This window comes from Lolium perenne, chromosome 5, assembly GCF_019359855.2.
Source record: "Lolium perenne isolate Kyuss_39 chromosome 5, Kyuss_2.0, whole genome shotgun sequence".
NCBI lineage: Eukaryota > Viridiplantae > Streptophyta > Magnoliopsida > Poales > Poaceae > Lolium > Lolium perenne.
The window spans coordinates 119,896,511-119,917,075 of record NC_067248.2 but is presented as its reverse complement, the minus strand read 5'-3'; the positions used below and the strand labels follow the sequence as shown (position 1 = coordinate 119,917,075).

Genomic DNA, 20,565 nt, shown 5'->3' with positions numbered 1-20,565 from the left:
TGTCGGTTCCGTGTAATCGAATAGACAGGCTCTATTCGATTATATATGCTTGATCGATATCGTAAGGCAAGTTATTTTATATATTTATATGTACAAACCTGTACGCGTAGAAATATACGAAAACTATTTTGAAATGAACTAACACAACAAAATGAACTCCTGCCACGGCACATAAAGTGTCTAAATTCCTGCCGCGGCAACCCTAACCCTAAACCCTAACAAACCAAAATGAACTCGTGCCGTCGCACAGAAAGTGATCCTAATTCTTGCCGCGGCAGAGACTATTTGGTCCCGATCCGTGTTATGAGCCGGGACTAAAGGTGTTGGCCCCAGCCCGCTCCGCGGCGTCCACGTGGAGGGACATAGGTCTTGGCTAGTAGCAGGATCGGGACTAAAGGTTGCACCTCTAGTCCCGTTTATTTGGTCGTGGTTGGGAAACCAGGATTAAAGTCCCTTAGGCCGGGACTGAATGCCATGTCTCCACTAGTGTACTAACATAATATAGATGCGTGTATTTTTTCAAAAAAAAACTTAAAAATAGCATTATTTTGATTTTTTCGCGCGCACCCATGTTCCAGGTTCCAAAAGTGCCGGTCCATGTACCCACTTGCCCATAAAACTTTGTGCGCAATGCATTCACACAACTATGAGCCAAAGTGGATTTCCGCTTAAGAGTTGATTTTTCTAGTAACGAACAATTTACACAAAGCAATTAAACAAAGGCATCCTTCACGGGTAGTCTTAGTAACTATTTTAACAGACAAACCAAATGAGTTGCATCACTCAAACTAATAATCTAACACTGTTGGCCTGTGGCAGTCAGACATCCTTCGGCGGAGACCGGGAAACACAGCGGGAAGACCATGACCACCACGTACTTGATCAGTAACTCGATTTTATTGGGCGAGTTGCAATCCTACCGCTTCGACCAAGCTGTGGTTATAAAAAAAAAGTTCAATTTTCTTATATACTGCTGGGAAATAAAATAGCAGTCTAGTATAGACTTCGAGTGATGCTTGCGTTGTACAAAAGACTAAGGCGGGAGAAACTGTATTCGTCAGTTACCTGGAATTTTCGTGATATTTACTGTTGATACATCGTACGTCCTGGATGGACGACTCCTGCATTTCCCTGCAAGTGGTGCACCTCATAGATTAAGCATGCAAGCTGAATAAGAGCAGCGTGCTTCAAAGGCATGCATGCGGAATAAGGGCAATAACCTGGTTACCATACTTAATTGCCTCGTACCAGTAAATTCTATTTGACTGAATATGCTAAACAGGTTATTGCTGGATCATACAAATTGAGTTGTTGCATACAAGGTATAGTATGGAGTGATAAGCTTTATGCCTGGAGAAAAAACTAAAAACTGGGTGGCATTTACTTGGACTGTGAAATGTTGTTTATGATAATGAGCACCATGCCATGATGAGCACACAAAAACACTACATAAAACTTACTTGACCAAACTCTCCAGATAAGTGTTGCCTTTTTGGATTCAACACTTGGCAAACAGTTGTGAGTGGCCTTTTTTTTGGGTTGTTTCTTGGAAAAGAAACTTCGCCACCAGTATATCCAGTGATCATTGTATGCTTCAGGCCTGCACACGATTACTCTTAAGAATACAGAGAAATGCCTGTTAACTAAATGGATTAACATTTTCCTGACAATCTATGTTTCATGGATCAATGGTGAGGTCAGAGAACTTGTTCCAATTTGAATTCACGTAAACTAGTTTCTGACAATAATCCATAATGTCTAGCATGACTTCCAAAAAAACACAAAGATAAATAAAGCAATTAACAAATGCAAGAGTGGAAAAGGAACATGGTTCAAACTAACATGGGGCTGCATGCCATGACAAGTTTGGTGGGCCCTAACAATGATGAATTACAGGGATCATATGTTCAGTCAGAATCTCATATTCAACGAATATAGCTGCATTTATTTCTGATCAGATCCTCAAACTTTTAGCAGGGCATATTAAGTGACTAAACACAGCCTACAAGACTGGAAGACCGGTAACACCTGCATTGTTTTACGCAGTTAGAAATCACAACTAGTACTCACAAGGTGCAAAGGTCACTATCAAGCAAGAAGGCGCAAAGGACACTATCAAGCAACAAGGCGCAAAGGACACTATGAGTTGTTTTGAAATCTGGAAACGCAAACAAAAAGGAATGGAAAGCAGTTAACAAAAGGAACACTGAATGGACAACTCAAGGAAATTTCTCTACACCAAATATTTTCAAAGATTACCCTTCCCCAGAAATATCCTTCCCCAGGTACACCCTTTTAAAATATTTTCAAAGATAGTTTCAAGAATCTAAGAATAGGCCAAAAAAAAGGCCGATGAAATTAGAAAGCTAAGGGCAAAGGGGCAACAATACTTGACAAAATTGTACTTGTGCATGGGCCAAAAGATGGTAACTACTCTTAAGGGTGAGCCTAGTAGGGCTTCCAAATAGCAACGAAAAAACCGGATTAAGAACAAACGACAAAGAAATGCTTGTAACTTGTAACAAAGGATGACCTGTGCCTCAATATTATATTAGTAACAAACCCAAAGTACGCGCAAAACACCAACTTCTGAATTGAGTTATAATTGACTCCCTATATAAGAGCATGTCAGACTAAAATTAAAAGGAAGGAATGGTCACAAGACACTTAAGAAAACCCTATGCAGAAGTGAAAAACAAAAGGAAATTGATTACAGGTATGTTGGAGAAAAATAAATAAATAAATTTGTTGTTACCTTCATTGCATGAACCTTTAAATGAGTGCCCCTGTTGGACAACTCTGCCTAAACCAGCAAGCAGAGACTCAACTGGAAATTCAAATGTTAAAGACATATGAATATACGGTTAGGAGAGAAAAAAACAAAACTACAGAAACACATAAGAAATATACCAGTAAAGATAGTTTGTAACTAAAGGTAGAAACTGGAAGACACAGGGAAAAAAGTTTACCAGTAATATCGGCCAGCCAGGTTGATTCCTCACATGACAATCCTGACACTGAAAAGATGATTACAAGTACAAATATGTGTTGATTAATCGCTTACTACAAGAACTTTTGTAAGAAAGATAATACAATACTGTGGTACAACATACCTACAGAATTCCCCTCACAGTGACTTGAAGATGGCAGGCTAGATAAAGCAAAGAAGATACAGTGTCTGAATATTAAAAACCAAAAACAGCAAACCAAACAATGCTTTAGTTATAGTGTACCTCCTCTTCTTCTGAAGGTAGAAGTTGGCAATATCAGACGATGGAGTTCGTCCTCTTTCCTTCATGTGATGCCTCTGGTGAGAACTAGAAAAGATTACAGACATAATGTACAAGTCACATCAATTACCACCAAAACTGAAATCAACCATATACTTGGCAGAGTAAGGTCTGACAAGATAGATCAGATTCAGAACATGAGTGGGGATTTAGGTAGAAGGACCTAGCATACCAGGATCCGATGGGGAGAATGGTGTGTGGTTTGTCTCGGCAGTTGGGCAACCGCAGCAGGTCATTGAACTTGGGAGTCTTGGTGATCAAATCCTTGACAATCTCTGCAGCCTTGAATCTCATGCAAGACCAGTCGATGGAGGTCCTGTATACAAAACGACATGTTGAAAACCTGAAAAGAAATTCTATAATGGCTGCATAATCATGTCAATTCATCAGGTAGGTAAGAATCAATCACCGAAGATTCTCGCAGCGGAGCATGGTCAAGAGCACTCTGGTGAGCTTCACAGTTCCGGGGTCAGAGTTGGGGTACTTCTTAAGGTTGCGCTCATACTGCATCGCCATCAGAGTTCCGTACGGTTCGCCGGCGGCAATGGAGTGAAGGGCTTTCTGCACCTGGAGGAAGTTCGAGAAGACAGTACCCTCGCTGCCAAGTTTGTCAAGAGACGGCACGAAGCGGGACACATACTTGATGGCATCGTCCCACTGGCCCAGAAAAACAAGGCGCTCCAGGTGCTCGATGCTGAAAAACACACCCGTTTCATGGACAAACCTGAATGTGCGCGCAAATGAAGGATCAGAACCATGCAGAGCATACATTAGCAAGTAAGAAACGGACGAAGTTTAGGTGTTGTCCTACGCTTTGAAGGTGGAGCCATAGCGCCACCGGAGGAAGGCGAGAAGGCGACGGTGACGAAGCCGTGACACGCAGGGGTAATCTAGTGGATGCCGCACTTGCTTGCGCTTGGCGGAGGAGACCTCCATCATGCTGAGGTTACAAGATGCGGATGACTCCCGCTTGCATTTTGGGAGGATTGCTGGGTAGGGTGGGTTGGCCAATTGGGGGTCAGGTTCCTATATAAATCTGGGGAGTACCTTCTTGTCTCCAATAGCGTGGTACATTGGGGCAACAATAAATAAATGTATGTACAGTTACCTTCATTGCATGAATCTTCAACTGGATGCTCATCCTGGACAGCTTGGCTCATACCAGCTCGCACAGAAATATCTGGATATTAAAATAATTTCCAGACAGTATGAGCAAGAAAAAACGCAACTTGGACAAAAAGCAGAGTGATCTGGGGAAACGAGGATGTGTCTCACCCAGCGCGTGTGTCCTGGCAACAAGGCGGGCGACTGGGAGGTCGCCGAGCCCCGCCGCCGCCGCCGTCGTAAGCCCGCCGTCCAAGGGGGACGCCGGGACGCAGTGGTGCGTGGCTCGCCGACGGGGAGTAGGTTCTCCCCCTTGGCCGATGAGGATGCGCCGCGGGTGGAAGCTCTGAGTTCGGTGGTTTCGCGAGATCTGGATCTGGAGTTCGACGTGCTCTCCGAGGGAGAAGAGAGGTCCTGCCCTAGCGTCCGCTGTCTGGGCAGCTTCTTCGATCCTGCGTGGGTTGGCGCCGTCGTGCAGGAAGCTGCCGCGCCGCGTCCGCCTTTGGAGAGTGAAGGACCTGCTCCGGCGCCGCCGGAGTTCGGGGAAATGGAGTTTCCCCCGCTGCCGTCTGTGGGGATACCGCGGGTTGCGTCCCCTCCGTCCTTCGCTGTGCGGCGGGAGACCGCGCAGCCGAGCCGTCTGGTGTTTCAGGTGGGGGAGGTGGAGGTCCCTCTCCCCGAGGAAGGTTCGTTGCCGCGGGCGGCGCCGCCGTCGCCTACCGGCCCTGAGCTGGAGGGCAGCCAGCGGGAGGTTGGGGAAGCCCTATTGGGCCCTCCTGGATCGCTGGGCCGTGTTGGGCCTGCTGGGCCACCAGGGATGGGCCTGGTCGCCAGGCCCTTTCGCAAGGGTACTCTTGGGCGAGGCACGGGGCCGTCCGATGCCCCACACGTGTCCGCTCGCACCGCTCAAGGGTCAGATTCTTCCACACTTCAGTCATTTGCCAGTTCTACCCTTCCGCCGAAGCCTTTTAAGTGGTGGTGGCTTCCCCCGGGAACCCAAGATCTTAATCTTGGCTTCCCAGCTCCTCCGCGCGACGTGCGCCGCCACCTCCACGTAGCCCAAACCCTAACCCTAGCCAACTCCACCGAAGGTGCCCCTTCCCTTGCGCCGATGGATCGGAATTACGCCTACGGGAAGCGCTCCTTTGAAGATTCCCAGGGTGACTACCGACGCCAGCGAGATCAAGATCTCAAGCAGAAGCTAGAGAGGGAGCAGAAGGAGCAATACAGGCAGCAGCGGCTGCGAGATCGTGAAGGGGACCGAGCGGGTAGCTCGTCCTGGCGTCGTGACGAGGATCGGTCCCGGCAGGAACGCCTCCCTCCTCCTCCTCCTCCTGGGCCGCGAGGGCGCGAGCCAGGCAGGCCGCCGTTCAAGAAAGCTCGCCGGCAGCCACGTTCACCGCAAGGATCGGGTCCCTCTGCCCTGACCGCCGTCGGCTCTACCTCTGGGGTGGCAGGGCCAGCTATTCCAGCTCACATAACGTGCTATAACTGTGGCAAACAAGGCCACGTTCAAGCTGAATGCACCGACGACCCCTTCTGCGTCAATTGCAAGCAAACCAGCCACCTCTCGGCGATGTGCGCCGCTTTCTCCAAGGCCCTGGCTCCCTTTTGGGCTGGCTATGGGGGTGACCAGCAGGGCTTCATGTGCTGTGAGGTGCCCCCTGAAGAGCTGCAGCCGCCTACTGCCAATGCTGCCACCGTCATCATCGAACAAGGCCGGCTGACTGAAGATGAAGTCGAGGAGGAACTTAAGGACCTAGTCGACGAAAACTGGGACTGGCAGGTGCGCCAGCTCAGCCTCTCGGACTTTGCGGTTGTGTTCCCCTCCAAGGAGAGCTTGAGGATTGCCATCCGAGGTGGAGGCCTGACCCTCCCTTCAAGCAAAGTCAAGGCTCTGATCACGGTACAAGTGGGTGACCCTCTAGCATCTGTGACCCTGGTGGAGACTTGGGTCCGCCTTATCGGAGTACCTCCTCCTCTCAGACATGCCGAGAGGCTGCTTCTCTGCACCCGCGAGCTGGGACGCCCGATCGGGGTGGACGTGCAATCCCTTGAGCACCCCTCCGCACCCATCCGCATGTCTGTGGGCTGCCTTGCGCCGGTCAAGATCCAGGAGTTCATCACAATGTTTGTCAACATGCAAGGCTACCGCATCCGCGTCGAGCGCGAAGATGATCTCAGGAGTGACTCTCCGCCTCAGGCCCCTCCGCCGGCAGCAGACAAAAGGGGAGAGGAAGACAAAGATGAAGACAACGAGGAGACTGATGAAGATCGTTGGGATGGACGTCGCGGCTATCACCGCAAGAATGGCAGGGAGCCTACCTCAGCCCCGGCGGGAGGGGCTGGTGGTGCTGGCCGTAAATCTGTGCCCCTCCTGCCCTCAGAATTGAGTGTGCAAGACCCGGCTGCCCCTCCCACGTGCTCGCTCAAGACCGCGGTGCATCTCCCCGCGTCGGTGTTCTCGCAGTACGGATCAAATCTCACCAAAGATGGAGATATTTTCCCAATGATGGCAAAGATCATAAACTCTGCGGTGGCGCAACCACAGCCGCAAACCCCTCCAAGCTCCTTCGACTCCAACACACAACAAGCCTCCCTCTCCATAATCTGTAACACTCCTGAGGATCCTATGGAGGCAGAACAGTGCGAGCCTACGCCCGGGAAGGCGCTCAGGATGTCCCAAGAAGACAGGGAGGCTGCGGGGCTGGGGAGCCCCTCCCCTCTGGCATCCAAAGAACAGCTCCTACGTGACAGCGAGAAGAGGAGCAAGAACAATCACGACAGGCCATCACGGAGACTCATGCTTGAGATGGCGCAGGCTGCGGATTCCACGGTGGTAGACCAGAACTCCCCAGCTGTTGTACTCCACCGTGCGCCTGCGATTGTGCACAGCACCTCTGTCCGTCAGCTGCTGCTTGAAGACTCTCCCATCCCGGCACTGGGAGCCACGGTGGCAAGGGCCCCTCGCTCCAAAGCTGTTCCGGCACACGCGGAACGAAAGAGTGCCAGGGGCAAGGGCTTCTCGGACGGACCGGTCCTGGAGCGCGCGGTGCGCATCGCTGCGGACAAAAACGACATGACCAAGTCGGTGGCGTCCAAGAAGGCCACTACCGCATCCTCTCCGCAGATTCTAGGTACGTCACCCCTTGCTGAGTTTACTGCCTTCCAAGATTCTTCGGTTGAACACCTTCTTCGTGTGGCGAAAGATAGCTGTATTCTTTTTAAATCGGTTGATAAGTCGCCGGCGCAACTAGTTGCTCTCATCCAAGCTAAAGAGCTAGCTCAGGCGGAGTTAGCTGCTGCTAGACAGAAGGTAGAGGAAGAGGCGGCCAAGAGTAAGGCCGAAGAAGCGCAAAAGAGTGCTCCGGAAACGGCGCCAAGTGAGGTCCCAAGGGGGGATCTCGCCACTGTGGAAGAAGTTCCCAGAAGATCACCCATCAGGTCGAAACGCAGAAGGGCTGCGTCCAGACCAAACCCTATCGGTTCTCGACCGCTAACCCGCCGAGCACGGGCTTTGCAACTAGTATCCCAATGAGATGCCTTTTCTGGAACATCCGAGGTTTCGGCAGGAAGGGGCGCCGAACCCTCTTAAAGGATTACCTGCGCCTTCATAGGATCGATGTGGTCTTGTTGCAGGAGACCATCAAACAGGATTTCACTGACGTGGAGCTGCGAAGTCTTGAAGTTGGGGAGAACTTCTTCTGGGCCTGGCTGCCGGCCAATGGCCACTCGGGCGGGATGCTCATTGGAGTGCGTGATAGCGTCTTCGAAGTGGGTTCGATTGACAAGGGCCAATTCTACATTAGCGTGGCGGTCCTTCACAGGGCGACGAACCGCACGATGGATTTCATCGGCATCTATGGACCGGCTGACCATGGGAGGTCGAGTCTGTTCCTTCAAGAGATCTCCAACAAGGTTGCGGCGACGCCTAGGCCCCTGATCATGGGTGGCGACTTCAACCTGATCAGGGCCGCGGAAGACAAGAATAACAGTAACCTGAACTGGCCGTTGATGGACCTGTTTAATGCTAACATTGCGGCTTGGGCCCTTAGAGAAATCCCTCGCACAGGGGCAAGGTTCACATGGACCAACCGGCAGCTTAATCCGGTGCGCTCTGCTCTTGACAGAGTGTTCATTTCTCCGGCGTTTGAAGCTTTGTTCCCTCTGTGCTCTCTATCTGCAGAGACAAGCCTGGGCTCGAACCATACACCTTTGGTGTTTGACACGGGAGAGGGGCTCCCTGTCCGCAGCAACCGCTTCTTCTTTGAAGCTAGTTGGTTAGAAAGGAGTGACTTTCGTCCGCTCGTTCAAGCTACTTGGGAGGGCCTCAGCTGTCAAGTGCGAGGCAGAGACATAGTTGATTGGTGGAATTTTATGAGTGCGGGACTCAGACAATACCTCAGAGGCTGGAGTCACAACCTGGGACGTGACTCTAAGGAAGCAAAAGCGACCCTGCTCTCTCAGATTTCACAGCTTGATCTCCAAGCAGACGCGGCGGGTCTGGACGAAGAGGGCTGGGCTGCTAGATACCACCTTGAAGAACAGTTGTTACACCTTGTTAAGGTGGAGGAGGAGTACTGGAAACAACGTGGGAAGACTAGGTGGGCCTTGCAGGGGGATGCAAATACGGCTTATTTCCACGCGGTGGCAAATGGCCGGAGGCGGAAGTGCCAGATCACAGTGCTCAACACCCCCCTTGGCCCCATTACGGACCAGCGGCTGATTCAGGATCACGTATATGCCTTTTATCGTGAGCTGCTGGGCTCTTCCGCAACTAGGTGCTGTGGGCTGGCGCCGGAGACTTGGGCTGAGCATCAGCGGGTGTCGTCGGAAGGAAACAATGGCCTGGCTCTCACCTTCACAGAAGCTGAGCTGGAGAGTGTTGTCAGCGATATGAAGTCTAATATTGCACCGGGTCCCGACGGTTTCCCAGTGATTTTCTTCAAGTCCTTTTGGCCCTTAGTGAAGCGGGGAATCCTGCATATCCTTAATGACTTTGTGCTGGGGCGCATCGACATCGCTCGTCTCAACTTTGGGATCCTCTCCCTTATTCCCAAGGTCCCGGGCGCGGACCAGATCACCCAATACCGTCCCATTGCTTTGATCAATGTCATCTTCAAAATCGTATCCAAAGCTTACGCTTCCCGGATGGATCCGGTGGCCAATAGAATCATCAGCCCACATCAGACTGCCTTCATCAAAGGCAGAAATATCCTGGATGGGCCCCTTGCGCTCATTGAGATCATCCACGAGATTAAGACCAAGAAGCTAGGAGGGATTCTCCTTAAGCTGGATTTTGAGAAAGCCTACGACAGGGTAAATTGGGATTTCCTTGCGGAGGTGCTTAGAGGCAAAGGTTTTGAGGAGGGCTTCATCCACCGTATCTCCCAGCTAGTGGCTGGAGGACAGACGGCTATCTCGATCAATGGGGTGATCGGACCGTTTTTCCGTAACAAGCGTGGGGTCAGACAAGGGGACCCCCTCTCTCCGCTGCTGTTCAACTTCATTGGGGAAGCTCTGTCCGCTATTCTCTCGGCTGCCGGTAGGGCGGGCCACATACACGGTGTCGTGCCGCACCTGATTCCTGGAGGAGTCTCCCATCTCCAATACGCGGATGATACCCTCATCCTCATTCAAGATTCGGACGAAGACATTGCTAATCTGAAGTTTCTCCTCATGTGCTTCGAAGATATGTCGGGGTTAAAAATCAACTACCACAAGAGCGAAGTTATTGTCATGGGGCAGTCTGCTAGGGACCAGAATCTTATTGCCAACAAGCTGAATTGTAAACTGGGGGCATTTCCGTTTATCTACCTAGGGTTGCCCATATCGGATAGAAAGCTCTCTCTGGAGCAATGGCTGTTCCTGGTGAGGAAATTGGCAGTTAAGGTAGAACCGTGGCTGGGAAAACTCATGTCCTCGGGTGGACGTTTAATCCTTTCCAATGCTTGTCTTGACAACTTGCCTATGTTTGCCATGGGGCTGTTCCTTCTCCATGACGGGATTCATGCGAGGTTTGACACACATAGGTCCAAGTTCTTCTGGGAAGGTATCACATGGTTAATTGGCCCACGGTGTGCAGGCCGAAAGAACTTGGGGGTCTTGGCCTGATCAATACCAAGAATATGAACCAGGCCCTCCTTCTCAAATGGGTGTGGAGGCTGTACCAACAGGAAGACACTATCTGGGCGCGTTTGATCAGAAGCAAGTATCGCGATGCCACCGACATTTTTAGTGGAAATGGCCATGGGGGCTCACATTTCTGGAAGAGCCTCCACAGAGTGAAACACCTCTTTAAAGTAGGAGCGAAACACTTGGTGCGGGATGGGCACCGTACCAATTTTTGGTTGGATTGGTGGATCGAGTCGAGACCGCTCAAGGAGTTATTCCCGCACCTTTTTGCGATTTGCGAGGACGACAGGGTGTCGGTGGCAACGGCCCTTCAAGGGGAAGGTCTAGCCATTAGATTCCGCCGCTCCCTGGATCAGGAAGGAACGAGGCAGTGGAGGCGCCTATGTAACTTGGTGGAGAATGTGACCCTTACTCATGGCTTGGACCAGATTCGCTGGCATTTGGACAGTTCTGGCATGTTCTCTGTGAAATCGATTTACTTCAAGCTGTCCCAGGGCACGTCGGTGGCCCACTTCAAGGACATGTGGGAGTCCAGGGTTCCTTTAAAGATAAAAATCTTTTCCTGGCAGTTGGCGCTGGATAATCTCCCCTCTAACCTGCAGATTGCTACTCGCCATGGTCCTTCGGCTGGAGGGTGTGCCTTATGTGGGGCCCCGGAAGACGCGACCCACATCTTTTTTAGCTGTTCCTTAGCGCAATTTGCTTGGGCGGTGCTGCGACAGTTGCTGGGGTGCAACTGGAGGCCAGCAAATTTCCCACAATTTCATGCTATTCTGTCAGGTTTTGCGGGCTATTCTCGCCGCATCCTGTGGGCCCTGTTTTTAGCTCAATCCTGGGCGCTTTGGACGATTCATAACAAACTCTCAATTGAAAAGAAAATCATTAACCACCCCGCTGATTATATCTATAAAACTGTGATCTTTTTGCAGCTCTGGAGGCCCAAGTTCAAGGGGCTGGAAAGGGAAGGACTGTGCTGGATGGAGCACGAGCTACGGGAGCTCTACGTCTCCATGAAGCCTAGAAGTTGAAGCTGTGCTGCGCCGATGTCGCCACCCTCCCGCTTCTGCGCGTGCGCCGTCTTAGTCTAGTCTTGCTTTACCACCTAGCTATCTTATGTTTGGCGAAGCTGTATGCCGCAGCATGCTTGTATGACCGTTTGGTTTGAACATTATGCTACCTGGGCTTTATTAAGTTAAAGTCGGGCAATAAAGTTGCCTTATATCTAAAAAAAAAAAAAACAGTATGAGCAAACCATTACGAGAGAAGAGAACAATAGAAACAAATCGGAAATAGTTTAGTACAGATAGGTTGTAGCTGAAAGCAGGAAGCTAACAACGGCAAGACACAGGGGTAAAGAACTTTACCAATAAATTTTGCCAGCAAGGCTGTTGCCCCACCTGATAACCCTGACACTGACCATGCATATAATTAATCGCAGAGTATAAGATGATTACAAGGAAGTTAATAACATAGTATCCGAAAGTATACCAGCAGAACTCCCCTCACAGCGACTTAAAGATAGCAGGCTGGACAAAGCAGAGCACATACATGAGTGTCTGGATGTTAAAAAAAAAACCAGAGACATCATAACCAAACAGTGCTTTAGTTATAGTGTACCTCTTCTTCTGAAGGTAGAATTTTGCAAGATGAGCAGCTGGAATTGGGGCTATTTTCTTCATGTGATATCTTGAGTGAGAACTAAATATTATGAACACGAGGTCACAACAATTACTAATCAAACTGAAAATCAATTGTATACTTATTGAGAGAAGCTGACTAGATCGCCCAGAAGGGTGAAGATTTATAAGTAGGAATAGAATTAGCATACCAGGATCGGATGGGGAGAATATTGTGTGGCTTGTCTGGGCAGTTGGGCAACCGGACCAGGTCACTGAACTCAGGAGTCCTAGCGATCAAATCCTTGGCAATTTCCGCGGCCTTGTACCTGACGAGGAGCCAGTTGACGGAGGCCCTAACATATCGAAACACAGTGGGAGTGAGTAATGAAAGTTAGTACAGTATATGTGGAGGGGGCAAAACACGAGTCACCTGAGCTGGTGGGAGCGGCACAAGTCGGCGAGCATGCGGATGAGCTTGACGTTGGGGAGGTCGGGGTTGGGGTTTGGGTGCTTCTTCAGGAGCTCGTGCTCATACAACTCCGCCAGCACGGCGCCGCCCGGCTCGCCGGTTGCGATGGAGTGAGAGCATCCCCACTCGTTGGCGCTCCCCACGCCCAAATCCGGTGAAATTTTCGTCCGGATTGGATGAAGATTTGGCGTGGGGAGCGCCGAAGTTCCAGCCGTCCCCCCGGCAGGAAACCCCCAACCTCGACCATTTGACATATTTCAAACAAATTCAACATAAAATTTAACAAGTTGGGCAAACAAGAGGACGAAAATTGCTGAAACAAATTCGGCGATAACAGTACAATGTTTAACAAGTGCTGAAACAAATGAAGCACACAAATTTCACAATTTTTCAAACAAATTAAGACAGACTAGTTGGCGTCGGCGTTGGCGTTGCCTCGGAGCCTCCATATGTGCTCCACCAGATCATCTTGCAGCAGCTGGTGCATTGTAGAGTCTCGAATCTCCTGGCGCATAGCAATGAAGGCGGCCCATGATGGAGGCACCTGGTGATTAGGCTGTGCAAGAGGACCCTCTCTCTCATATGGTGCTTGTTGCTCAACCAGAGGAACCGGATGCTTTCGCTCATCTTCAATAATCATGTTGTGTAGGCACACACAGCAGTTCATCACCTCCAACATCTGATCTTTGGACCAAGTCATAGCGGGGAACCGGACGACAGCAAATCTCTGCTGTAGGACACCAAATGCTCGCTCGACGTCTTTTCGGCAAGCTTCTTGTTTCTTGACAAACTCGCAAAGTTTGGGGGTGCTAGGGTTGGAGATCGTCTTCACAAATGTTGCCCACTTTGGATAGATACCGTCTGCAAGGTAGTATCCTTTGTTGTAGTGCCGACCATTGATCACATAGTCCACCGGGGGAGCATGACCCTCAACAAGCTTGGAAAAGACCGGGCAGCAGTTTAGGACGTTGATGTCATTGTTGGATCCAGGCATACCAAAGAAAGAGTGCCAAATCCAAAGATCATGGGTAGCCACTGCTTCAAGTATCACAGTGCAGCCTTTTTTGTGGCCCTTGTACATTCCCTGCCACGCAAACGGACAGTTCTTCCATTGCCAATGCATGCAGTCAATGCTTCCAAGCATCCCTGGAAAACCTCTAGCTTCATTTGTTGCAAGGATCCTCTGAGTGTCTTCGACAGTGGGTGATCTCAAGTAATAGTCCCCGAACACTGCTATGACGGCCCTGCAGAACCGGTAGAAACAATCAAGGGCGGTGGACTCCGCCATCCGAAGATAGTCATCTGCAGTATCACCGGGAGCTCCATACGCCAGCATCCTCATAGCCACTGTGCACTTCTGCAGTGACGAAAATCCAACCAAACCAGTGCAATCCGCCTTGCATCTGAAGTAGGGATCAAAGTGGCGGATGGCATACACAATTTGCAGAAATAGCTTTCTGCTCATCCTGAAACGACGCCGGAAAACACTCTCACCGTGCAACGGATTGTCGGCGAAGTAGTCGGCGTACAACATGCAGTAGCCCTCCAGTCGCTGTCTCGGCTTGCACTTCCGGCGACCTCGTGCCGACCCACCACGCCGACGAGTTGCCAGTCCGGCGTACATGCTTGCCAAGCAACCAAGGATCATCATGTGCTCGTCGTCTTGGGCGGCTGCTGCCATCTCTTCTTGCATAAGCTCGACGAACATCTGCTCCTCCTCTTCGTCCGAGTCCATGGCCGGCGAGGCAAATGGACGAACACCTGACGGGCGTGGTCGAGGCAACCCGAGCCGCGAGCGACGACGAGCAAGCAGGCCGGAAAACAGGCTGGCGGAAGAGCAGCCAGATAGGCCGTCGTCCAAACACGGCGGAATATAGGCAGGTGGAGAAGGAGTGGCGGCGCAATCTGGGCAACAAGCCGGCGGGGTGGTGCCGGCGGCGAGAGAGATACGAGGGGTGGGGGAGATTTTGAGCGACGTGGCGGTGGGGTTCGTGCGTCGAGTCACCGACAGATCGGGCCCTTCCCCGCTTTTCACTCGTCCGGAGTCCCCGAGAGCTCCCCGGGGGGCCGGGGGGGCGTGGGATCGCCGGATGAATTTAGGCCCAAATCCGGACGAAAACGAGGAACCGGGGACGCGACTGGGCCGAATTTCGCCGTCCGGATGGAAAAAACGCTTGCCGGGGACCTCCTCGGGGGGACGAGTGGAGATGCTCTGAATGACTTCGTGTAGGCTGATGAAGCTAAAGAAGAGATTCCCCTCCTCGCCGAGCAAGTCGATGTTGGGGACGAAACGGTAAACGTACCCAATGGCTTCGCCCCACTGGCCCAGCCTCGCTAGGCGCTGCAGGTGCGCGACGCTGAAGAAGGAGTTGGTCTCGTGGAGCAACCTGAAGGCGGGAGGGTGGGTCAGAGCCAATGCTAGCAAGCAAGCAGGAAATCGGGTAGATTTAGGCGTGGCCGTACGCTTCGAATGTGGTTTTGAAGCCGTGGCGCGAGAGGAAGGCGAGGAGGCGGCGGCGACGGAGCCGCGACACGCCTAGGTACTCCAGGGAACGCCGCAAGGAGGAGCGCTTGCGCTTGCGCTTGCCGGAGCAGGTGCCAGGAAACCTCATCACGGCCAAGTTGATCTGGGGATTTGTCTGATGGAAAGCCCGCCCGATTGGGGGTCGTCAGCCTACATAAATAGAGCAGATCCGGAGGCACCTCCCCTTTCCTTCCTTCCTTCCTTCCTTCCCGATATTTCAATCGAGCGGACGTTAGGGCTCATCTGGGCCCACACGCGAGGGCAGTTGACCCCTACATCCAGCGGATAAGGGCATTTCGGATGCCCAAATTATCCGCGGCCGTCCGTTTGCGTGGCCTAGTGGACGTGAAATGTCCGTTTACGTCGGGGGCCACTCCCAGCGATCCAACGCATTTTAGACATGCAACTATTATGTTTTCTTCATTTTTGCTGAAGGACTCACCAATTTATATGAATGACCAAGTTTAACGCGAAAACAAGTAGTATAGAAAAATCTTGTTGCTGCCATAAACAGTTCACCGGATAGATTACTAGAATCAAAAAATTTCAAATTTAACATACAAACAAGAACAAATTTAAAAACAAATAAACTAAAAACTAATTTTTGACCTTCTTGTTAGAAGGCCCTGCCTTGTCGTCCTGACTTCTGCGCCTCTTGCTTGTCACCTCCTCGCCGGAAGAGGAGCTGGCGGACGACGCGTCCGTGGAGGAGTTGGAGTCGGACGTACTGTCGTCTTCGTCGTCATCGTCGTTGGTGAACGGACGACGACAACGACGCGCGGCCCGCGCCTGCGCCCTTGCCCGGGCCCTGGCCTCCTTCTTTGTCGCCGCCTTGTCGTCATGCGCCTCCAGCCGGACGAACTTGGCATCGGAGTCCTCCTCCTCCTCGCCGTCGCTGCCAGCGGCGCCTCTGTCTTCCTCCTGGCCATCGCTGGCATCGGCGCCTCCGTCCTCTTCCTCCTCACTCGGCGTGGAGGCAGGATCACTGGGCGTGGAGCCCGGATCACTTGGCGTCGCAGGCAATTCCCACCAATGCAGCCATCCAGACGGCTTGATTCCCACCAAGAAGAAGAAGTAGGCGGTTGGACGTGAATTACAGTAGACGCATGGGTTATATTTCTGCGGGGATTAATGGCGGCGCTATAATGAAGAGGCATGCGGTTGCTCTTCCGCGGTGGTTCAGCGCTTCATTCCGGAGGTTGGCGGGTTGATCAGCGCGGTTGCCACTCCGGCGGTTGACATTGACGCGTTTGATGTGCTTTAATTCGAGGCCGATCGAGTTAGGGTTACTGCCAGGCAGGCCCGTTGGGGAAGCGAGCGGACGTTACGCGGTCGCATATTTGCGCTAGGTTTGCATCGGACGTTACGCGGTCGCATATTTGCGCTGGGTTTGCATCGTCGCGGACGCTCCGGACATGATGCATCGCCCCGCTGGAGCTGAGTGCAGACGTATTTCCGGTCCGCGCGGACTCGTCCGTTTAAGGTCATGGCGCTGCCCCGGCCCCCCATCCACTGGACGAAGATTCAGTAACTGGACTACATCAAGTCACGCCGTAACTGGACCTTCCATCTGCCCCACATTCTCCATCTAACGGCTTCAATCAACCGATTTCAAAATTTTGCTAAATTTGTCTTTTTTCTGCCTCTAAAATACAAAGTATTTTTCATTAAAACTTTTTCATAATTACAACATGATTCTTTGGCAACATGTACATTTTTTGTTTTGAATTTTTTGATGATTTTGAATTTTCGTTTTCCAAAATCATCAAAAAATTCAAAATTAAAAATATACATGTTGCCAACGAATCATGTTGTAAGTACGAAAAAGTTTCAATAAAAAGTATTTTATATTTTAGACGCAGCAAAAAAGACAAGTTTAGCAAAGTTTTAGAATCGCTTGATTAAAACCGTTGGATAGAGAATGTGAGGCCGATGAAAGGTCTAGTTACCGCGTGACTTGATATAGGCCGGTCACTGAATCTTCTGTCCCACTCCCAGCGCTACCCTTCAACTTCCTTCGAACGAGCACTGGTGGAAAAAGGGCCTTTGGTCGCAGTTCGCAACTGCCATTAGTCGCGGTTGCGCAACCGCGACCAAATGAGCGCGACTAAAGGCCCCCCTTTAGTCGCGGTTGCTTACGAACCGCGACTAAAGGCCCGTCCACGTGGGCGCCAGGCGACCGTCGGGGCGGAGGACCTTTAGTCGCGGTTCTTCTGGCCAACCGCGACTAAAGGCCGCCGCAGGTTTAGGGTTTTAGGCCCCCCCTAAACCTGCCCCCCCCCTAAACATATTTTCTGTTTAATTTGTATATTGTTTTATTTCTTTTGTGCTTTATTGTAATTTTGAAGGAGTTTCACATATTCTACGGTACTACATATATACATGCATATGAATGTACAATTTCAAACAAATTTGAAATTAGAACCAAAAAGAATTCAAGAGGAATATAGAATATATATTCAATATCATCGGATGACCATATACAAGTTTGAACAAGTTTCCATACATAATTTAATGCATGTATAGTTCTACGTCCTCGTAATGGTGTTCTCCTTTAGGATCGAGGACTTCCCTCCTGAACCATCCAGCTAGTTCCTCTTGAAGTGGTCGGAAGCGAGCTTCTGGACTAAGCATCATCCGGAGGTTATTCCTCTGAGCATTGAGATCACTCGGAACGCGCTCAGAGGTGTATCTCCGGATCATCTCACAGACATAGTATCCACACAGATTGGTTCCCCGTGGCTGCATATCGCCACCATTCTTAGCCTTTGACCGCATGAAATTTAGCTCTTTTTTGAATTCACCGACCTTTGTATCTGAGAACCGTCTCCAAACCCTACGAGGCAAAGAAAATTAAATGAACAAGAGAGTTATTAGTTAATTACTTGAAGCTTAATTAGGAAATGAACGAAATAGGCCGATCGATATAGAGCGCAAATGAATGAAAATAATTACTTTTGAATCATTTGTCTCATGTCGGCCCACTCCGCCTTATCCATATTCAGAGAGTCGTGGACGAGACATTCTGATTTGTCAACTTTAATTACTAGCAGAATCCAGTGGAACCTGCGGACACGATACATGCACGATACGTCATGCATAACTCATCGATTAGCCGGCCACATACCATGCATGGAGTAAACAAAAGAGAATGTGCTCAAGACATAAACACTCACCCAAAATGGTAAGGAAATAGAATATCACTTTTGAGTTCCTGCTTATCAAGAAACCGCCACAGGTCTTTCTCCACGTCGGCGAGGTGATGCTTTAACGTATATCCATTAACGATGTGTGGGTCAATGAACCCAACATCATGGATGCTCCTTACTCTGCATTCCTTAATCTTCAATCTGCACGTATAATAGCGGACACAACAATATAGTTAGGACATATATATATATATAGTGCAGGCAATATGAACGAGATGGGGTAGAAATAAATCACTTACAGAACGTAGCAACTGATGATAGATTTGTCGAGCTCGCGCAGATTGAAAAGCTGGAACAATCCACTCAGATGAATTTGTACAGAGTATTGTTTGAAGTGATGCTCATATCCAACTTCCGCAAAAATATAATCTTTGGCGTTTTTATGTTTTATGTAACCCTTGTACCAGTTCAGCAGACCTTTCATTTGTGGAGGTAGATCCTCTTCCTGCGCAGGCTCGACGAGAGGCCCATTCTTCACATATGTAAGTACTACCTCCTTCACTGGCGCCTCATCAAGGCCTAACAGTTCACGAAGAGTAATACCTAAGTTAGCCGCTTGTTCTCTGGCACTCGTTACAGTCAATCCCTGTGCTGCCGCAGCTTCTATGATTTCGGGGGCATCCGGACCGGCGGCTGTCACTATAAGCGGGGCAATCGATTGTTTACTTTGTTCCCCGAGCTGGGCAACAACTCATTTCCCGCTTTGTGCACTTTGTAATTCCGCTTTATCGGCCTCCTCTTTCTTCTCCTTGAATATGCGTGCCTGATTCTTTAGTTCACGTGCATAGTCGTCAGGCAGATTCTTTGCGGCTTGGGACGGTGTGTTCAAAAATGACTTAGCCCACTTCTTTTGCTCATCAGAAAATACTGGCTTGGGCTCGGGCTCTCTTTTCTTCTTGCAGCCCGCCTTCCATTTCTCTAAATCAGCAGTCGCGGCCGCCGCGACTTCCTCGGCACTACGTTCCCAAGGCCTCGTGGGGAGAGGCTTCAGTGATGGCTCCGGTACCTTTGTTTTCTTAGGTACGTAAGGGTCCGGGTTAATAATCCAGGACTGCTGCTTCTGCTTCTTCGCCGGAGGTGGATTGGGGGGCGGCGTCTGCTTACCCGCCCGGGGCGGACTAGGGGGCGGCGGCTGCTTACCCGCCGGAGGTGAATTGGGGGGCGGTGATGGCGTGTATTTCACACGTTCGTTGGGCAACCCCAAGAGGAAGGTATGATGCGCACAGTAGCAAGTTTTCCCTCAGAAAGAAACCAAGGTTTATCGAACCAGGAGGAGCCAAGAAGCACGTTGAAGGTTGATGGCGGCGGGATGTAGTGTGGCCCAACACCAGGGATTCCGGCGCCAACGTGGAACCTGCACAACACAACCAAAGTACTTTGCCCCAACGAAACAGTGAGGTTGTCAATCTCACCGGCTTGCTGTAACAAAGGATTAACCGTATTGTGTGGAAGATAATTGTTTGCAGAAAACAGTAGAACAAGTATTGCAGTAGATTGTATTTCAGTAAGAGAATTGGACCGGGGTCCACAGTTCACTAGAGGTGTCTCTCCCATAAGACGAACAGCATGTTGGGTGAACAAATTACAGTTGGGCAATTGACAAATAAAGAGAGCATGACCATGAACATACATATCATGATGAGTATAGTGAGATTTAATTGGGCATTACGACAAAGTACATAGACCGCCATCCAACTGCATCTATGCCTAAAAAGTCCACCTTCAGGTTATCATCCGAACCCCTTCCAGTATTAAGTTGCAAAGCAACAGACAATTGCATTAAGTATGGTGCGTAATGTAATCAACAACTACATCCTTAGACATAGCATCAATGTTTTATCCCTAGTGGTAACAGCACAACACAACCTTAGAACTTTCATCCTTTGTCCCGGTGTCAATGCAGGCATGAACCCACTATCGAGCATAAATACTCCCTCTTGGAGTTACAAGCATCTACTTGGCCAGAGCATCTACTAGTAACGGAGAGCATGCAAGATCATAAACAACACATAGATATAACTTTGATAATCAACATAACAAGTATTCTCTATTCATCGGATCCCAACAAACGCAACATATAGAATTACAGATAGATGATCTTGATCATGTTAGGCAGCTCACAAGATCCGACAATGATAGCACAATGGGGAGAAGACAACCATCTAGCTACTGCTATGGACCCATAGTCCAGGGGTAGACTACTCACACATCACAC

General features: G+C 50.2%; 1 protein-coding gene across 1 annotated transcript; it reads right to left on the bottom strand.

The window, feature by feature from the left end:
- Positions 1-647: 647 nt before the first annotated feature.
- On the bottom strand, positions 648-15,229 carry LOC127303528 (uncharacterized). Its single transcript, XM_071820874.1, has 18 exons — positions 15,081-15,229; positions 14,834-15,004; positions 12,579-12,731; positions 12,358-12,501; positions 12,147-12,227; positions 12,018-12,085; positions 11,894-11,941; positions 4,399-4,470; positions 4,102-4,279; positions 3,700-4,014; positions 3,463-3,606; positions 3,234-3,317; positions 3,114-3,151; positions 2,970-3,017; positions 2,756-2,827; positions 1,461-1,600; positions 1,066-1,131; positions 648-933 (listed from the first exon to the last, which is right to left on the bottom strand). Exons 1-17 carry the CDS (start codon positions 15,227-15,229, stop codon positions 1,084-1,086), a joined length of 1,953 nt encoding a protein of 650 aa, XP_071676975.1. The 3' UTR covers positions 648-933; positions 1,066-1,083.
- Between the last annotated feature and the right edge of the window lie 5,336 nt (positions 15,230-20,565).